Raw genomic sequence first — 22801 nt, 5'->3', positions numbered from 1 at the left:
AGTTACAGTCAGTGTGGAGTAGACACTATATCCCTACCACACCTAGCTAGTTACAGTCAGTGTGGAGTAGACACTATATCCCTACCACACCTAGCTAGTTACAGTCAGTGTGGAGTAGACACTATATCCCTACCACACCTAGCTAGTTACAGTCAGTGTGCAGTAAACACTATATCCCTACCACACCTAGCTAGTTACAGTCAGTGTGTAGTAGACACTATATCCCTACCACACCTAGCTAGTTACAGTCAGTGTGTAGTAGACACTATATCCCTACCACACCTAGCTAGTTACAGTCAGTGTACAGTAAGACACTATATCCCTACCACACCTAGCTAGTTACAGTCAGTGTGTAGTAGACACTATATCCCTACCACACCTAGCTAGTTACAGTCAGTGTGGAGTAGACACTATATCCCTACCACACCTAGCTAGTTACAGTCAGTGTGGAGTAGACACTATATCCCTACCACACCTAGCTAGTTACAGTCAGTGTGTAGTAGACACTATATCCCTACCACACCTAGCTAGTTACAGTCAGTGTGTAGTAGACACTATATCCCTACCACACCTAGCTAGTTACAGTCAGTGTGCAGTAAGACACTATATCCCTACCACACCTAGCTAGTTACAGTCAGTGTGGAGTAAACACTATATCCCTACCACACCTAGCTAGTTACAGTCAGTGTGGAGTAGACACTATATCCCTACCACACCTAGCTAGTTACAGTCAGTGTGGAGTAGACACTATATCCCTACCACACCTAGCTAGTTACAGTCAGTGTGGAGTAAACACTATATCCCTACCACACCTAGCTAGTTACAGTCAGTGTGGAGTAGACACTATATCCCTACCACACCTAGCTAGTTACAGTCAGTGTGGAGTAGACACTATATCCCTACCACACCTAGCTAGTTACAGTCAGTGTGGAGTAGACACTATATCCCTACCACACCTAGCTCGTTACAGTCAGTGTGGAGTAAACACTATATCCCTACCACACCTAGCTAGTTACAGTCAGTGTGGAGTAGACACTATATCCCTACCACACCTAGCTCGTTACAGTCAGTGTGGAGTAGACACTATATCCCTACCACACCTAGCTAGTTACAGTCAGTGTGGAGTAGACACTATATCCCTACCACACCTAGCTAGTTACAGTCAGTGTGGAGTAGACACTATATCCCTACCACACCTAGCTAGTTACAGTCAGTGTGGAGTAGACACTATATCCCTACCACACCTAGCTCGTTACAGTCAGTGTGGAGTAAACACTATATCCCTACCACACCTAGCTAGTTACAGTCAGTGTGGAGTAGACACTATATCCCTACCACACCTAGCTCGTTACAGTCAGTGTGGAGTAGACACTATATCCCTACCACACCTAGCTAGTTACAGTCAGTGTGGAGTAGACACTATATCCCTACCACACCTAGCTAGTTACAGTCAGTGTGGAGTAAACACTATATCCCTACCACACCTAGCTAGTTACAGTCAGTGTGGAGTAGACACTATATCCCTACCACACCTAGCTAGTTACAGTCAGTGTGGAGTAAACACTATATCCCTACCACACCTAGCTAGTTACAGTCAGTGTGGAGTAAACACTATATCCCTACCACACCTAGCTCGTTACAGTCAGTGTACAGTAAGACACTATATCCCTACCACACCTAGCTAGTTACAGTCAGTGTGCAGTAAGACACTATATCCCTACCACACCTAGCTCGTTACAGTCAGTGTGCAGTAAGACACTATATCCCTACCACACCTAGCTCGTTACAGTCAGTGTGCAGTAAGACACTATATCCCTACCACACCTAGCTAGTTACAGTCAGTGTACAGTAAGACACTATATCCCTACCACACCTAGCTAGTTACAGTCAGTGTGGAGTAGACACTATATCCCTACCACACCTAGCTGGTTACAGTCAGTGTGGAGTAAACACTATATCCCTACCACACCTAGCTCGTTACAGTCAGTGTGCAGTAAGACACTATATCCCTACCACACCTAGCTAGTTACAGTCAGTGTACAGTAAGACACTATATCCCTACCACACCTAGCTAGTTACAGTCAGTGTACAGTAAGACACGATATCCCTACCACACCTAGCTAGTTACAGTCAGTGTGCAGTAAACACTATATCCCTACCACACCTAGCTAGTTACAGTCAGTGTGCAGTAAGACACTATATCCCTACCACACCTAGCTCGTTACAGTCAGTGTGCAGTAAGACACTATATCCCTACCACACCTAGCTAGTTACAGTCAGTGTGCAGTAAACACTATATCCCTACCACACCTAGCTAGTTACAGTCAGTGTGCAGTAAGACACTATATCCCTACCACACCTAGCTCGTTACAGTCAGTGTGCAGTAAGACACTATATCCCTACCACACCTAGCTAGTTACAGTCAGTGTACAGTAAGACACTATATCCCTACCACACCTAGCTAGTTACAGTCAGTGTGCAGTAAACACTATATCCCTACCACACCTAGCTAGTTACAGTCAGTGTGCAGTAAACACTATATCCCTACCACACCTAGCTCGTTACAGTCAGTGTGCAGTAAGACACTATATCCCTACCACACCTAGCTAGTTACAGTCAGTGTGTAGTAAACACTATATCCCTACCACACCTAGCTCGTTACAGTCAGTGTACAGTAAGACACTATATCCCTACCACACCTAGCTAGTTACAGTCAGTGTGCAGTAAACACTATATCCCTACCACACCTAGCTAGTTACAGTCAGTGTGCAGTAAACACTATATCCCTACCACACCTAGCTAGTTACAGTCAGTGTGCAGTAAACACTATATCCCTACCACACCTAGCTCGTTACAGTCAGTGTGCAGTAAGACACTATATCCCTACCACACCTAGCTAGTTACAGTCAGTGTGTAGTAAACACTATATCCCTACCACACCTAGCTCGTTACAGTCAGTGTACAGTAAACACTATATCCCTACCACACCTAGCTAGTTACAGTCAGTGTGCAGTAAACACTATATCCCTACCACACCTAGCTAGTTACAGTCAGTGTGGAGTAGACACTATATCCCTACCACACCTAGCTAGTTACAGTCAGTGTGGAGTAAACACTATATCCCTACCACACCTAGCTAGTTACAGTCAGTGTGCAGTAAACACTATATCCCTACCACACCTAGCTAGTTACAGTCAGTGTGGAGTAGACACTATATCCCTACCACACCTAGCTAGTTACAGTCAGTGTGGAGTAAACACTATATCCCTACCACACCTAGCTCGTTACAGTCAGTGTACAGTAAACACTATATCCCTACCACACCTAGCTAGTTACAGTCAGTGTGCAGTAAACACTATATCCCTACCACACCTAGCTAGTTACAGTCAGTGTGGAGTAGACACTATATCCCTACCACACCTAGCTAGTTACAGTCAGTGTGGAGTAAACACTATATCCCTACCACACCTAGCTAGTTACAGTCAGTGTGCAGTAAACACTATATCCCTACCACACCTAGCTAGTTACAGTCAGTGTGGAGTAAACACTATATCCCTACCACACCTAGCTAGTTACAGTCAGTGTGGAGTAAACACTATATCCCTACCACACCTAGCTAGTTACAGTCAGTGTGCAGTAAACACTATATCCCTACCACACCTAGCTAGTTACAGTCAGTGTGCAGTAAGACACTATATCCCTACCACACCTAGCTAGTTACAGTCAGTGTGCAGTAAACACTATATCCCTACCACACCTAGCTCGTTACAGTCAGTGTGCAGTAAGACACTATATCCCTACCACACCTAGCTAGTTACAGTCAGTGTGCAGTAAACACTATATCCCTACCACACCTAGCTAGTTACAGTCAGTGTGCAGTAAGACACTATATCCCTACCACACCTAGCTAGTTACAGTCAGTGTGGAGTAAACACTATATCCCTACCACACCTAGCTCGTTACAGTCAGTGTGGAGTAAACACTATATCCCTACCACACCTAGCTAGTTACAGTCAGTGTGGAGTAAACACTATATCCCTACCACACCTAGCTAGTTACAGTCAGTGTGGAGTAAACACTATATCCCTACCACACCTAGCTCGTTACAGTCAGTGTGGAGTAGACACTATATCCCTACCACACCTAGCTAGTTACAGTCAGTGTGGAGTAAACACTATATCCCTACCACACCTAGCTCGTTACAGTCAGTGTGCAGTAAGACACTATATCCCTACCACACCTAGCTAGTTACAGTCAGTGTGGAGTAAACACTATATCCCTACCACACCTAGCTCGTTACAGTCAGTGTGGAGTAGACACTATATCCCTACCACACCTAGCTAGTTACAGTCAGTGTGGAGTAAACACTATATCCCTACCACACCTAGCTAGTTACAGTCAGTGTGGAGTAAACACTATATCCCTACCACACCTAGCTCGTTACAGTCAGTGTACAGTAAGACACTATATCCCTACCACACCTAGCTAGTTACAGTCAGTGTGCAGTAAGACACTATATCCCTACCACACCTAGCTCGTTACAGTCAGTGTGCAGTAAGACACTATATCCCTACCACACCTAGCTCGTTACAGTCAGTGTGCAGTAAGACACTATATCCCTACCACACCTAGCTAGTTACAGTCAGTGTACAGTAAGACACTATATCCCTACCACACCTAGCTAGTTACAGTCAGTGTGGAGTAGACACTATATCCCTACCACACCTAGCTGGTTACAGTCAGTGTGGAGTAAACACTATATCCCTACCACACCTAGCTCGTTACAGTCAGTGTGCAGTAAGACACTATATCCCTACCACACCTAGCTAGTTACAGTCAGTGTACAGTAAGACACTATATCCCTACCACACCTAGCTAGTTACAGTCAGTGTACAGTAAGACACGATATCCCTACCACACCTAGCTAGTTACAGTCAGTGTGCAGTAAACACTATATCCCTACCACACCTAGCTAGTTACAGTCAGTGTGCAGTAAGACACTATATCCCTACCACACCTAGCTCGTTACAGTCAGTGTGCAGTAAGACACTATATCCCTACCACACCTAGCTAGTTACAGTCAGTGTGCAGTAAACACTATATCCCTACCACACCTAGCTAGTTACAGTCAGTGTGCAGTAAGACACTATATCCCTACCACACCTAGCTCGTTACAGTCAGTGTGCAGTAAGACACTATATCCCTACCACACCTAGCTAGTTACAGTCAGTGTACAGTAAGACACTATATCCCTACCACACCTAGCTAGTTACAGTCAGTGTGCAGTAAACACTATATCCCTACCACACCTAGCTAGTTACAGTCAGTGTGCAGTAAACACTATATCCCTACCACACCTAGCTCGTTACAGTCAGTGTGCAGTAAGACACTATATCCCTACCACACCTAGCTAGTTACAGTCAGTGTGTAGTAAACACTATATCCCTACCACACCTAGCTCGTTACAGTCAGTGTACAGTAAGACACTATATCCCTACCACACCTAGCTAGTTACAGTCAGTGTGCAGTAAACACTATATCCCTACCACACCTAGCTAGTTACAGTCAGTGTGCAGTAAACACTATATCCCTACCACACCTAGCTAGTTACAGTCAGTGTGCAGTAAACACTATATCCCTACCACACCTAGCTCGTTACAGTCAGTGTGCAGTAAGACACTATATCCCTACCACACCTAGCTAGTTACAGTCAGTGTGTAGTAAACACTATATCCCTACCACACCTAGCTCGTTACAGTCAGTGTACAGTAAACACTATATCCCTACCACACCTAGCTAGTTACAGTCAGTGTGCAGTAAACACTATATCCCTACCACACCTAGCTAGTTACAGTCAGTGTGGAGTAGACACTATATCCCTACCACACCTAGCTAGTTACAGTCAGTGTGGAGTAAACACTATATCCCTACCACACCTAGCTAGTTACAGTCAGTGTGCAGTAAACACTATATCCCTACCACACCTAGCTAGTTACAGTCAGTGTGGAGTAGACACTATATCCCTACCACACCTAGCTAGTTACAGTCAGTGTGGAGTAAACACTATATCCCTACCACACCTAGCTCGTTACAGTCAGTGTACAGTAAACACTATATCCCTACCACACCTAGCTAGTTACAGTCAGTGTGCAGTAAACACTATATCCCTACCACACCTAGCTAGTTACAGTCAGTGTGGAGTAGACACTATATCCCTACCACACCTAGCTAGTTACAGTCAGTGTGGAGTAAACACTATATCCCTACCACACCTAGCTAGTTACAGTCAGTGTGCAGTAAACACTATATCCCTACCACACCTAGCTAGTTACAGTCAGTGTGGAGTAAACACTATATCCCTACCACACCTAGCTAGTTACAGTCAGTGTGGAGTAAACACTATATCCCTACCACACCTAGCTAGTTACAGTCAGTGTGCAGTAAACACTATATCCCTACCACACCTAGCTAGTTACAGTCAGTGTGCAGTAAGACACTATATCCCTACCACACCTAGCTAGTTACAGTCAGTGTGCAGTAAACACTATATCCCTACCACACCTAGCTCGTTACAGTCAGTGTGCAGTAAGACACTATATCCCTACCACACCTAGCTAGTTACAGTCAGTGTGCAGTAAACACTATATCCCTACCACACCTAGCTAGTTACAGTCAGTGTGCAGTAAGACACTATATCCCTACCACACCTAGCTAGTTACAGTCAGTGTGGAGTAAACACTATATCCCTACCACACCTAGCTCGTTACAGTCAGTGTGGAGTAAACACTATATCCCTACCACACCTAGCTAGTTACAGTCAGTGTGGAGTAAACACTATATCCCTACCACACCTAGCTAGTTACAGTCAGTGTGGAGTAAACACTATATCCCTACCACACCTAGCTCGTTACAGTCAGTGTGGAGTAGACACTATATCCCTACCACACCTAGCTAGTTACAGTCAGTGTGGAGTAAACACTATATCCCTACCACACCTAGCTCGTTACAGTCAGTGTGCAGTAAGACACTATATCCCTACCACACCTAGCTAGTTACAGTCAGTGTGGAGTAAACACTATATCCCTACCACACCTAGCTCGTTACAGTCAGTGTGGAGTAGACACTATATCCCTACCACACCTAGCTAGTTACAGTCAGTGTGGAGTAAACACTATATCCCTACCACACCTAGCTCGTTACAGTCAGTGTGCAGTAAGACACTATATCCCTACCACACCTAGCTAGTTACAGTCAGTGTGGAGTAAACACTATATCCCTACCACACCTAGCTAGTTACAGTCAGTGTGGAGTAGACACTATATCCCTACCACACCTAGCTAGTTACAGTCAGTGTGGAGTAAACACTATATCCCTACCACACCTAGCTAGTTACAGTCAGTGTGGAGTAAACACTATATCCCTACCACACCTAGCTAGTTACAGTCAGTGTGCAGTAAACACTATATCCCTACCACACCTAGCTAGTTACAGTCAGTGTGCAGTAAGACACTATATCCCTACCACACCTAGCTAGTTACAGTCAGTGTGCAGTAAACACTATATCCCTACCACACCTAGCTCGTTACAGTCAGTGTGCAGTAAGACACTATATCCCTACCACACCTAGCTAGTTACAGTCAGTGTGCAGTAAACACTATATCCCTACCACACCTAGCTAGTTACAGTCAGTGTGCAGTAAGACACTATATCCCTACCACACCTAGCTAGTTACAGTCAGTGTGGAGTAAACACTATATCCCTACCACACCTAGCTCGTTACAGTCAGTGTGGAGTAAACACTATATCCCTACCACACCTAGCTAGTTACAGTCAGTGTGGAGTAAACACTATATCCCTACCACACCTAGCTAGTTACAGTCAGTGTGGAGTAAACACTATATCCCTACCACACCTAGCTCGTTACAGTCAGTGTGGAGTAGACACTATATCCCTACCACACCTAGCTAGTTACAGTCAGTGTGGAGTAAACACTATATCCCTACCACACCTAGCTCGTTACAGTCAGTGTGCAGTAAGACACTATATCCCTACCACACCTAGCTAGTTACAGTCAGTGTGGAGTAAACACTATATCCCTACCACACCTAGCTCGTTACAGTCAGTGTGGAGTAGACACTATATCCCTACCACACCTAGCTAGTTACAGTCAGTGTGGAGTAAACACTATATCCCTACCACACCTAGCTCGTTACAGTCAGTGTGCAGTAAGATACTATATCCCTACCACACCTAGCTAGTTACAGTCAGTGTGGAGTAAACACTATATCCCTACCACACCTAGCTAGTTACAGTCAGTGTGCAGTAAACACTATATCCCTACCACACCTAGCTAGTTACAGTCAGTGTGGAGTAAACACTATATCCCAACCACACCTAGCTAGTTACAGTCAGTGTGCAGTAAGACACTATATCCCTACCACACCTAGCTCGTTACAGTCAGTGTACAGTAAGACACTATATCCCTACCACACCTAGCTAGTTACAGTCAGTGTGCAGTAAACACTATATCCCTACCACACCTAGCTCGTTACAGTCAGTGTACAGTAAACACTATATCCCTACCACACCTAGCTCGTTACAGTCAGTGTGGAGTAAACACTATATCCCTACCACACCTAGCTAGTTACAGTCAGTGTGCAGTAAACACTATATCCCTACCACACCTAGCTCGTTACAGTCAGTGTACAGTAAACACTATATCCCTACCACACCTAGCTAGTTACAGTCAGTGTGGAGTAAACACTATATCCCTACCACACCTAGCTAGTTACAGTCAGTGTGGAGTAAACACTATATCCCTACCACACCTAGCTCGTTACAGTCAGTGTACAGTAAACACTATATCCCTACCACACCTAGCTCGTTACAGTCAGTGTACAGTAAGACACTATATCGCTACCACACCTAGCTAGTTAAAGTCAGTGTGGAGTAGACACTATATCCCTACCACACCTAGCTCGTTACAGTCAGTGTACAGTAAGACACTATATCCCTACCACACCTAGCTAGTTACAGTCAGTGTGCAGTAAACACTATATCCCTACCACACCTAGCTCGTTACAGTCAGTGTACAGTAAGACACTATATCCCTACCACACCTAGCTAGTTACAGTCAGTGTACAGTAAGACACTATATCCCTACCACACCTAGCTAGTTACAGTCAGTGTACAGTAAGACACTATATCCCTACCACACCTAGCTAGTTACAGTCAGTGTACAGTAAACACTATATCCCAACCACACCTAGCTAGTTACAGTCAGTGTACAGTAAACACTATATCCCTACCACACCTAGCTCGTTACAGTCAGTGTACAGTAAGACACTATATCCCTACCACACCTAGCTCGTTACAGTCAGTGTACAGTAAACACTATATCCCTACCACACCTAGCTCGTTACAGTCAGTGTACAGTAAGACGCTATATCCCTACCACACCTAGCTCGTTACAGTCAGTGTACAGTAAACACTATATCCCTACCACACCTAGCTCGTTACAGTCAGTGTGCAGTAAACACTATATCCCTACCACACCTAGCTCGTTACAGTCAGTGTACAGTAAACACTATATCTCTACCACACCTAGCTAGTTACAGTCAGTGTGCAGTAAACACTATATCCCTACCACACCTAGCTAGTTACAGTCAGTGTGCAGTAAGACACTATATCGCTACCACACCTAGCTAGTTACAGTCAGTGTGCAGTAAACACTATATCCCTACCACACCTAGCTCGTTACAGTCAGTGTACAGTAAACACTATATCCCTACCACACCTAGCTCGTTACAGTCAGTGTACAGTAAGACGCTATATCCCTACCACACCTAGCTCGTTACAGTCAGTGTGCAGTAAACACTATATCCCAACCACACCTAGCTAGTTACAGTCAGTGTGCAGTAAGACACTATATCGCTACCACACCTAGCTAGTTAAAGTCAGTGTGCAGTAAACACTATATCCCTACCACACCTAGCTAGTTAAAGTCAGTGTGCAGTAAACACTATATCCCTACCACACCTAGCTAGTTACAGTCAGTGTGCAGTAAGACACTATATCCCTACCACACCTAGCTAGTTACAGTCAGTGTACAGTAAGACACTATATCCCTACCACACCTAGCTAGTTACAGTCAGTGTGCAGTAAGACACTATATCCCTACCACACCTAGCTAGTTACAGTCAGTGTGCAGTAAACACTATATCCCTACCACGCCTAGCTTGTTACAGTCAGTGTACAGTAAGACACTATATCCCTACCACACCTAGCTCGTTACAGTCAGTGTGTAGTAAACACTATATCCCAACCACACCTAGCTAGTTACAGTCAGTGTGCAGTAAGACACTATATCCCTACCACACCTAGCTAGTTACAGTCAGTGTGCAGTAAACACTATATCCCTACCACACCTAGCTAGTTACAGTCAGTGTGCAGTAAACACTATATCCCTACCACACCTAGCTAGTTACAGCCAGTGTGCAGTAAGACACTATATCCCTACCACACCTAGCTAGTTACAGTCAGTGTGCAGTAAACACTATATCCCTACCACACCTAGCTACTTACAGTCAGTGTCCAGAAAACACTTTATCCCTACCACACCTAGCTAGTTACAGTCAGTGTGCAGTAAGACACTATATCCCTACCACACCTAGCTAGTTACAGTCAGTGTGCAGTAAGACACTATATCCCTACCACACCTAGCTAGTTACAGTCAGTGTGCAGTAAGACACTATATCCCTACCACACCTAGCTAGTTACAGTCAGTGTGCAGTAAACACTATATCCCTACCACACCTAGCTAGTTACAGTCAGTGTGCAGTAAACACTATATCCCTACCACGCCTAGCTAGTTACAGTCAGTGTGCAGTAAACACTATATCCCTACCACACCTAGCTAGTTACAGTCAGTGTCCAGAAAACACTTTATCCCTACCACACCTAGCTAGTTACAGTCAGTGTGCAGTAAGACACTATATCCCTACCACACCTAGCTAGTTACAGTCAGTGTGCAGTAAGACACTCTATCCCTACCACACCTAGCTAGTTACAGTCAGTGTGCAGTAAACACTATATCCCTACCACACCTAGCTAGTTACAGTCAGTGTGCAGTAAACACTATATCCCTACCACACCTAGCTAGTTAAAGTCAGTGTGCAGTAAACACTATATCCCTACCACACCTAGCTAGTTACAGTCAGTGTGCAGTAAGACACTATATCCCTACCACACCTAGCTAGTTACAGTCAGTGTACAGTAAGACACTATATCCCTACCACACCTAGCTAGTTACAGTCAGTGTGCAGTAAGACACTATATCCCTACCACACCTAGCTAGTTACAGTCAGTGTGCAGTAAACACTATATCCCTACCACGCCTAGCTCGTTACAGTCAGTGTACAGTAAGACACTATATCCCTACCACACCTAGCTCGTTACAGTCAGTGTGTAGTAAACACTATATCCCAACCACACCTAGCTAGTTACAGTCAGTGTGCAGTAAGACACTATATCCCTACCACACCTAGCTAGTTACAGTCAGTGTGCAGTAAACACTATATCCCTACCACACCTAGCTAGTTACAGTCAGTGTGCAGTAAACACTATATCCCTACCACACCTAGCTAGTTACAGCCAGTGTGCAGTAAGACACTATATCCCTACCACACCTAGCTAGTTACAGTCAGTGTGCAGTAAGACACTATATCCCTACCACACCTAGCTAGTTACAGTCAGTGTGCAGTAAGACACTATATCCCTACCACACCTAGCTAGTTACAGTCAGTGTGCAGTAAACACTATATCCCTACCACACCTAGCTAGTTACAGTCAGTGTGCAGTAAACACTATATCCCTACCACGCCTAGCTAGTTACAGTCAGTGTGCAGTAAACACTATATCCCTACCACACCTAGCTAGTTACAGTCAGTGTCCAGAAAACACTTTATCCCTACCACACCTAGCTAGTTACAGTCAGTGTGCAGTAAGACACTATATCCCTACCACACCTAGCTAGTTACAGTCAGTGTGCAGTAAGACACTCTATCCCTACCACACCTAGCTAGTTACAGTCAGTGTGCAGTAAACACTATATCCCTACCACACCTAGCTAGTTACAGTCAGTGTGCAGTAAACACTATATCCCTACCACACCTAGCAAGTTACAGTCAGTGTGCAGTAAACACTATATCCCTACCACACCTAGCTAGTTAGTTAGTGTGCAGTAAGACACTATATCCCTACCACACCTAGCTAGTTACAGTCAGTGTGCAGTAAGACACTATATCCCTACCACACCTAGCTAGTTAGTTAGTGTGCAGTAAGACACTATATCCCTACCACACCTAGCTAGTTACAGTCAGTGTGCAGTAAACACTATATCCCTACCACACCTAGCTAGTTAGTTAGTGTGCAGTAAGACACTATATCCCTACCACACCTAGCTAGTTACAGTCAGTGTGCAGTAAGACACTCTATCCCTACCACACCTAGCTAGTTACAGTCAGTGTGCAGTAAACACTATATCCCTACCACACCTAGCTAGTTACAGTCAGTGTGCAGTAAACACTATATCCCTACCACACCTAGCAAGTTACAGTCAGTGTGCAGTAAACACTATATCCCTACCACACCTAGCTAGTTAGTTAGTGTGCAGTAAGACACTATATCCCTACCACACCTAGCTAGTTACAGTCAGTGTGCAGTAAGACACTATATCCCTACCACACCTAGCTAGTTACAGTCAGTGTGCAGTAAACACTATATCCCTACCACACCTAGCTAGTTACAGTCAGTGTGCAGTAAGACACTATATCCCTACCACACCTAGCTAGTTACAGTCAGTGTGCAGTAAGACACTATATCCCAACCACACCTAGCTAGTTACAGTCAGTGTGCAGTAAGACACTATATCCCTACCACACCTAGCTAGTTACAGTCAGTGTGCAGTAAACACTATATCCCTACCACACCTAGCTAGTTACAGTCAGTGTGCAGTAAGACACTATATCCCAACCACACCTAGCTAGTTACAGTCAGTGTGCAGTAAGACATTATATCCCTACCACACCTAGCTAGTTACAGTCAGTGTGCAGTAAGACACTATATCCCTACCACACCTAGCTAGTTAGTTAGTGTGCAGTAAGACACTATATCCCTACCACACCTAGCTAGTTACAGTCAGTGTGCAGTAAGACACTATATCCCTACCACACCTAGCTAGTTACAGTCAGTGTGCAGTAAACACTATATCCCTACCACACCTAGCTCGTTACAGTCAGTGTGCAGTAAACACTATATCCCTACCACACCTAGCTAGTTACAGTCAGTGTGCAGTAAGACACTATATCCCAACCACACCTAGCTAGTTACAGTCAGTGTGCAGTAAGACACTATATCCCTACCACACCTAGCTAGTTACAGTCAGTGTGCAGTAAGACACTATATCCCTACCACACCTAGCTAGTTAGAGTCAGTGTGCAGTAAATACTATATCCCTACCACACCTAGCTCGTTACAGTCAGTGTACAGTAAGACACTATATCCCTACCACACCTAGCTAGTTACAGTCAGTGTGCAGTAAACACTATATCCCTACCACACCTAGCTCGTTACAGTCAGTGTACAGTAAGACACTATATCTCTACCACACCTAGCTAGTTACAGTCAGTGTGCAGTAAACACTATATCCCTACCACACCTAGCTAGTTAGTCAGTGTGCAGTAAACACTTTATCCCTACCACACCTAGCTAGTTACAGTCAGTGTGCAGTAAACACTATATCCCTACCACACCTAGCTAGTTAGTCAGTGTGCAGTAAACACTTTATCCCTACCACACCTAGCTAGTTACAGTCAGTGTGCAGTAAACACTATATCCCTACCACACCTAGCTAGTTACAGTCAGTGTACAGTAAACACTATATCCCTACCACGCCTAGCTAGTTACAGTCAGTGTGCAGTAAACACTATATCCCTACCACACCTAGCTAGTTACAGTCAGTGTCCAGAAAACACTTTATCCCTACCACACCTAGCTAGTTACAGTCAGTGTGCAGTAAGACACTATATCCCTACCACACCTAGCTAGTTACAGTCAGTGTGCAGTAAACACTATATCCCTACCACACCTAGCTAGTTACAGTCAGTGTGCAGTAAACACTATATCCCTACCACACCTAGCTAGTTACAGTCAGTGTGCAGTAAACACTATATCCCTACCACACCTAGCAAGTTACAGTCAGTGTGCAGTAAACACTATATCCCTACCACACCTAGCTAGTTAGTTAGTGTGCAGTAAGACACTATATCCCTACCACACCTAGCTAGTTACAGTCAGTGTGCAGTAAGACACTATATCCCTACCACACCTAGCTAGTTAGTTAGTGTGCAGTAAGACACTATATCCCTACCACACCTAGCTAGTTACAGTCAGTGTGCAGTAAACACTATATCCCTACCACACCTAGCTAGTTAGTTAGTGTGCAGTAAGACACTATATCCCTACCACACCTAGCTAGTTACAGTCAGTGTGCAGTAAGACACTCTATCCCTACCACACCTAGCTAGTTACAGTCAGTGTGCAGTAAACACTATATCCCTACCACACCTAGCTAGTTACAGTCAGTGTGCAGTAAACACTATATCCCTACCACACCTAGCAAGTTACAGTCAGTGTGCAGTAAACACTATATCCCTACCACACCTAGCTAGTTAGTTAGTGTGCAGTAAGACACTATATCCCTACCACACCTAGCTAGTTACAGTCAGTGTGCAGTAAGACACTATATCCCTACCACACCTAGCTAGTTACAGTCAGTGTGCAGTAAACACTATATCCCTACCACACCTAGCTAGTTACAGTCAGTGTGCAGTAAGAGCTAGTTACAGTCAGTGTGCAGTAAGACACTATATCCCTACCACACCTAGCTAGTTACAGTCAGTGTGCAGTAAGACACTATATCCCTACCACACCTAGCTAGTTACAGTCAGTGTGCAGTAAACACTATATCCCTACCACACCTAGCTAGTTACAGTCAGTGTGCAGTAAGACATTATATCCCTACCACACCTAGCTAGTTACAGTCAGTGTGCAGTAAGACACTATATCCCTACCACACCTAGCTAGTTAGTTAGTGTGCAGTAAGACACTATATCCCTACCACACCTAGCTAGTTACAGTCAGTGTGCAGTAAGACACTATATCCCTACCACACCTAGCTAGTTACAGTCAGTGTGCAGTAAACACTATATCCCTACCACACCTAGCTCGTTACAGTCAGTGTGCAGTAAACACTATATCCCTACCACACCTAGCTAGTTACAGTCAGTGTGCAGTAAGACACTATATCCCAACCACACCTAGCTAGTTACAGTCAGTGTGCAGTAAGACACTATATCCCTACCACACCTAGCTAGTTACAGTCAGTGTGCAGTAAGACACTATATCCCTACCACACCTAGCTAGTTAGAGTCAGTGTGCAGTAAATACTATATCCCTACCACACCTAGCTCGTTACAGTCAGTGTACAGTAAGACACTATATCCCTACCACACCTAGCTAGTTACAGTCAGTGTGCAGTAAACACTATATCCCTACCACACCTAGCTCGTTACAGTCAGTGTACAGTAAGACACTATATCTCTACCACACCTAGCTAGTTACAGTCAGTGTGCAGTAAACACTATATCCCTACCACACCTAGCTAGTTAGTCAGTGTGCAGTAAACACTTTATCCCTACCACACCTAGCTAGTTACAGTCAGTGTGCAGTAAACACTATATCCCTACCACACCTAGCTAGTTAGTCAGTGTGCAGTAAACACTTTATCCCTACCACACCTAGCTAGTTACAGTCAGTGTGCAGTAAACACTATATCCCTACCACACCTAGCTAGTTACAGTCAGTGTACAGTAAACACTATATCCCTACCACGCCTAGCTAGTTACAGTCAGTGTGCAGTAAACACTATATCCCTACCACACCTAGCTAGTTACAGTCAGTGTCCAGAAAACACTTTATCCCTACCACACCTAGCTAGTTACAGTCAGTGTGCAGTAAGACACTATATCCCTACCACACCTAGCTAGTTACAGTCAGTGTGCAGTAAACACTATATCCCTACCACACCTAGCTAGTTACAGTCAGTGTGCAGTAAACACTATATCCCTACCACACCTAGCTAGTTACAGTCAGTGTGCAGTAAACACTATATCCCTACCACACCTAGCAAGTTACAGTCAGTGTGCAGTAAACACTATATCCCTACCACACCTAGCTAGTTAGTTAGTGTGCAGTAAGACACTATATCCCTACCACACCTAGCTAGTTACAGTCAGTGTGCAGTAAGACACTATATCCCTACCACACCTAGCTAGTTAGTTAGTGTGCAGTAAGACACTATATCCCTACCACACCTAGCTAGTTACAGTCAGTGTGCAGTAAACACTATATCCCTACCACACCTAGCTAGTTAGTTAGTGTGCAGTAAGACACTATATCCCTACCACACCTAGCTAGTTACAGTCAGTGTGCAGTAAGACACTCTATCCCTACCACACCTAGCTAGTTACAGTCAGTGTGCAGTAAACACTATATCCCTACCACACCTAGCTAGTTACAGTCAGTGTGCAGTAAACACTATATCCCTACCACACCTAGCAAGTTACAGTCAGTGTGCAGTAAACACTATATCCCTACCACACCTAGCTAGTTAGTTAGTGTGCAGTAAGACACTATATCCCTACCACACCTAGCTAGTTACAGTCAGTGTGCAGTAAGACACTATATCCCTACCACACCTAGCTAGTTACAGTCAGTGTGCAGTAAACACTATATCCCTACCACACCTAGCTAGTTACAGTCAGTGTGCAGTAAGACACTATATCCCCTACCACACCTAGCTAGTTACAGTCAGTGTGCAGTAAGACACTATATCCCTACCACACCTAGCTAGTTACAGTCAGTGTGCAGTAAGACACTATATCCCTACCACACCTAGCTAGTTACAGTCAGTGTGCAGTAAACACTATATCCCTACCACACCTAGCTAGTTACAGTCAGTGTGCAGTAAGACACTATATCCCAACCACACCTAGCTAGTTACAGTCAGTGTGCAGTAAGACACTATATCCCTACCACACCTAGCTAGTTACAGTCAGTGTGCAGTAAGACACTATATCCCTACCACACCTAGCTAGTTAGTTAGTGTGCAGTAAGACACTATATCCCTACCACACCTAGCTAGTTACAGTCAGTGTGCAGTAAGACACTATATCCCTACCACACCTAGCTAGTTACAGTCAGTGTGCAGTAAACACTATATCCCTACCACACCTAGCTCGTTACAGTCAGTGTGCAGTAAACACTATATCCCTACCACACCTAGCTAGTTACAGTCAGTGTGCAGTAAGACACTATATCCCAACCACACCTAGCTAGTTACAGTCAGTGTGCAGTAAGACACTATATCCCTACCACACCTAGCTAGTTACAGTCAGTGTGCAGTAAGACACTATATCCCTACCACACCTAGCTAGTTACAGTCAGTGTACAGTAAGACACGATATCCCTACCACACCTAGCTAGTTAGTTAGTGTGCAGTAAGACAGTATATCCCTACCACACCTAGCTAGTTACAGTCAGTGTGCAGTAAGACACTATATCCCTACCACACCTAGCTAGTTACAGTCAGTGTGCAGTAAGACACTATATCCCTACCACACCTAGCTAGTTACAGTCAGTGTGCAGTAAACACTATATCCCTACCACACCTAGCTAGTTAGTCAGTGTACAGTAAGACACTATATCCCTACCACACCTAGCTAGTTACAGTCAGTGTGCAGTAAGACATTATATCCCTACCACACCTAGCTAGTTAGAGTCAGTGTGCAGTAAATACTATATCCCTACCACACCTAGCTCGTTACAGTCAGTGTACAGTAAGACACTATATCCCTACCACACCTAGCTAGTTAGAGTCAGTGTGCAGTAAATACTATATCCCTACCACACCTAGCTCGTTACAGTCAGTGTACAGTAAGACACTATATCTCTACCACACCTAGCTAGTTACAGTCAGTGTGCAGTAAACACTATATCCCTACCACACCTAGCTAGTTAGTCAGTGTGCAGTAAACACTTTATCCCTACCACACCTAGCTAGTTACAGTCAGTGTGCAGTAAGACACTATATCCCTACCACACCTAGCTAGTTACAGTCAGTGTGCAGTAAGACACTATATCCCTACCACACCTAGCTAGTTACAGTCAGTGTGCAGTAAACACTATATCCCTACCACACCTAGCTAGTTACAGTCAGTGTGCAGTAAACACTATATCCCTACCACACCTAGCTAGTTACAGTCAGTGTGCAGTAAACACTATATCCCTACCACACCTAGCAAGTTACAGTCAGTGTGCAGTAAACACTATATCCCTACCACACCTAGCTAGTTAGTTAGTGTGCAGTAAGACACTATATCCCTACCACACCTAGCTAGTTACAGTCAGTGTGCAGTAAGACACTATATCCCTACCACACCTAGCTAGTTAGTTAGTGTGCAGTAAGACACTATATCCCTACCACACCTAGCTAGTTACAGTCAGTGTGCAGTAAACACTATATCCCTACCACACCTAGCTAGTTAGTTAGTGTGCAGTAAGACACTATATCCCTACCACACCTAGCTAGTTACAGTCAGTGTGCAGTAAGACACTCTATCCCTACCACACCTAGCTAGTTACAGTCAGTGTGCAGTAAACACTATATCCCTACCACACCTAGCTAGTTACAGTCAGTGTGCAGTAAACACTATATCCCTACCACACCTAGCAAGTTACAGTCAGTGTGCAGTAAACACTATATCCCTACCACACCTAGCTAGTTAGTTAGTGTGCAGTAAGACACTATATCCCTACCACACCTAGCTAGTTACAGTCAGTGTGCAGTAAGACACTATATCCCTACCACACCTAGCTAGTTACAGTCAGTGTGCAGTAAACACTATATCCCTACCACACCTAGCTAGTTACAGTCAGTGTGCAGTAAGACACTATATCCCCTACCACACCTAGCTAGTTACAGTCAGTGTGCAGTAAGACACTATATCCCTACCACACCTAGCTAGTTACAGTCAGTGTGCAGTAAGACACTATATCCCTACCACACCTAGCTAGTTACAGTCAGTGTGCAGTAAACACTATATCCCTACCACACCTAGCTAGTTACAGTCAGTGTGCAGTAAGACACTATATCCCAACCACACCTAGCTAGTTACAGTCAGTGTGCAGTAAGACACTATATCCCTACCACACCTAGCTAGTTACAGTCAGTGTGCAGTAAGACACTATATCCCTACCACACCTAGCTAGTTAGTTAGTGTGCAGTAAGACACTATATCCCTACCACACCTAGCTAGTTACAGTCAGTGTGCAGTAAGACACTATATCCCTACCACACCTAGCTAGTTACAGTCAGTGTGCAGTAAACACTATATCCCTACCACACCTAGCTCGTTACAGTCAGTGTGCAGTAAACACTATATCCCTACCACACCTAGCTAGTTACAGTCAGTGTGCAGTAAGACACTATATCCCAACCACACCTAGCTAGTTACAGTCAGTGTGCAGTAAGACACTATATCCCTACCACACCTAGCTAGTTACAGTCAGTGTGCAGTAAGACACTATATCCCTACCACACCTAGCTAGTTACAGTCAGTGTACAGTAAGACACGATATCCCTACCACACCTAGCTAGTTAGTTAGTGTGCAGTAAGACAGTATATCCCTACCACACCTAGCTAGTTACAGTCAGTGTGCAGTAAGACACTATATCCCTACCACACCTAGCTAGTTACAGTCAGTGTGCAGTAAGACACTATATCCCTACCACACCTAGCTAGTTACAGTCAGTGTGCAGTAAACACTATATCCCTACCACACCTAGCTAGTTAGTCAGTGTACAGTAAGACACTATATCCCTACCACACCTAGCTAGTTACAGTCAGTGTGCAGTAAGACATTATATCCCTACCACACCTAGCTAGTTAGAGTCAGTGTGCAGTAAATACTATATCCCTACCACACCTAGCTCGTTACAGTCAGTGTACAGTAAGACACTATATCCCTACCACACCTAGCTAGTTAGAGTCAGTGTGCAGTAAATACTATATCCCTACCACACCTAGCTCGTTACAGTCAGTGTACAGTAAGACACTATATCTCTACCACACCTAGCTAGTTACAGTCAGTGTGCAGTAAACACTATATCCCTACCACACCTAGCTAGTTAGTCAGTGTGCAGTAAACACTTTATCCCTACCACACCTAGCTAGTTACAGTCAGTGTGCAGTAAGACACTATATCCCTACCACACCTAGCTAGTTACAGTCAGTGTGCAGTAAGACACTATATCCCTACCACACCTAGCTAGTTAGAGTCAGTGTGCAGTAAATACTATATCCCTACCACACCTAGCTCGTTACAGTCAGTGAACAGTAAGACACTATATCCCTACCACACCTAGCTAGTTAGAGTCAGTGTGCAGTAAATACTATATCCCTACCACACCTAGCTCGTTACAGGCAGTGTGCAGTAAGACACTATATCTCTACCACACCTAGCTAGTTACAGTCAGTGTGCAGTAAACACTATATCCCTACCACACCTAGCTAGTTACAGTCAGTGTGCAGTAAACACTATATCCCTACCACACCTAGCTAGTTAGTCAGTGTGCAGTAAACACTTTATCCCTACCACACCTAGCTAGTTACAGTCAGTGTGCAGCAAGACACTATATCCCTACCACACCTAGCTAGTTACAGTCAGTGTGCAGTAAACACTATATCCCTACCACACCTAGCTCGTTACAGTCAGTGTACAGTAAACACTATATCCCAACCACACCTAGCTAGTTACAGTCAGTGTGCAGTAAACACTTTATCCCTACCACACCTAGCTAGTTACAGTCAGTGTGCAGTAAATACTATATCCCTACCACACCTAGCTGGTTACAGTCAGTGTGCAGTAAGACACTATATCCCTACCACACCTAGCTAGTTACAGTCAGTGTGCAGTAAGACACTATATCCCTACCACACCTAGCTAGTTACAGTCAGTGTGCAGTAAGACACTATATCCCTACCACACCTAGCTAGTTACAGTCAGTGTGCAGTAAGACACTATATCCCTACCACACCTAGCTAGTTACAGTCAGTGTGCAGTAAACACTATATCCCTACTAAACATGAAAGAGACAGAATAGACTAAGGCTGCAGTGACAGTAAAGAGTCTATTCTTTCTTTCTCTTTCTTTCTCTCGTTCTCACTCTTCCTCTTGTTCTCTCTCTACTCGTTTTCTTTTTCGTTCTTGCTGCCTCCCTCCCCATCTCTTTCATACTTTAAATCTCTCTCTCTGTGTCTCTCTCTCTCTCTCTCTCTCTGTCTCTTACTCTGTCTCTCTCCGTCTCTCTCGCTCCGTCTCTCTCGCTCCATCTCTCTCACTCCATCTCTCTCACTCCATCTCTCTCACTCCATCTCTGTGTCTCTATGCTCATTCCTGCTCTAGCCTGTGTCAGATATGATGTGTCAGTCACACAGACCCATAGCTCGACTTTGTCCAGCCTGCTCCGATTCTGTTTATTCAATAAAGCAGTCATTTAGCAAGCATTGATGACAGCAGGAATTTTTATATTAAACAGAACAATAAGCCAACATTAATACGTGAATGTCATTAGAGACTGCTCAGTTGCAGATGGCCATGGTCCTTCACACACACAGTGAGGAAAAATCAGCTGGTGATGGGCCATTCTCACCAGTGTAAATCTCCTGCCCTCTGATGGGGATGTCAATGCATGCAGTTCTCTCTGCTCTTTCTCTCTTATATATACAGCCTGCCGCCTCAGAATGAGATGGCCATGTGCACGTATGGTGTCTTTTCTATTAAAATCACACATCTCCAAATATATAAAAGCTCAGAACGACTATACCAAACCTGGGTGTGTGTGTGTGTTCTTACCTTGGTGTGTAGTTTGGAGAGCTGCTTGTCATCCAGGTGGGACTGTGTGTAGAGACGTCTCTTATAGCGAAACTGGGAGAGGAACACAGAGACAACAAATGGTTACTGGAATAACACTATATTAGTTCATCTGCTAGTTTGTTAGTAAATAAAACAATTCTAGATTAAAAGTCAGATATCCCCTGCCTGCCATACTCAATCTGTCAACAGCAATGTTTATTAGTCCGGTTACAAACCACTGGTTTGATAGACAGGTCTCCTTGAACACTGTCAGACTGTAGCTAAAACATGTAAACCTTGGGGGGGGTAGAGGTGTGTGTTTGTGTGTGTATGTGTGTGTGTGTGTGAGTGTGAATTTCTTCCTACATTATCAGGACCCCAATGTCCTAACAATTCACCTAAATGTCCTGACACGGTAGGAAAACAAGAACTTTTTTCATGTCCTGAATTTGTTAAAATGCTATTTTATGCTTAAGGGTTAGGTTTAGAGTTTTGGGGTTAAGGTTAAGACTAGGGTTATGGTTAGGGTTTTTGGGGTTAATGTTAGGATTAGGTTTAGGTCCAAAAGTCCTGAAGTTTTATGAAAATAAAGCTCTGTGTGTGTGTGTGTGTGTGTGTGTGTGTGTGTGTGCGCGCGCGCGCGCTTTAGGAGTATAAATCTATGGGAGGGCAGAGGGTAGTGAGGCTGGACTAACCTGTCACTCATATCTATAAACTCCTGCCCTGCGGGAGGGAAGACTGATCTGTTGACTGATCAATGTTATTG

General features: G+C 44.3%; 1 protein-coding gene across 1 annotated transcript in view; it reads right to left on the bottom strand.

The window, feature by feature from the left end:
- LOC110502025 (SH3 and multiple ankyrin repeat domains protein 3-like) overlaps window positions 1-22801 on the bottom strand; it is a 296396-nt gene that overhangs the window by 222529 nt on the left and 51066 nt on the right. The window contains exon 3 of the mRNA XM_036955942.1: window positions 22036-22107. Within this exon, the coding sequence (XP_036811837.1) occupies window positions 22036-22107 (72 nt within the window). The remainder of the gene's footprint in view (window positions 1-22035; window positions 22108-22801) is intronic.

This window comes from Oncorhynchus mykiss, chromosome 2 (genome assembly GCF_013265735.2).
Source record: "Oncorhynchus mykiss isolate Arlee chromosome 2, USDA_OmykA_1.1, whole genome shotgun sequence".
Classification (NCBI taxonomy): Eukaryota; Metazoa; Chordata; class Actinopteri; order Salmoniformes; family Salmonidae; genus Oncorhynchus; species Oncorhynchus mykiss.
Note: the sequence above shows the minus strand (reverse complement) of the source record. Positions and strands in the feature narration are given on the sequence as shown.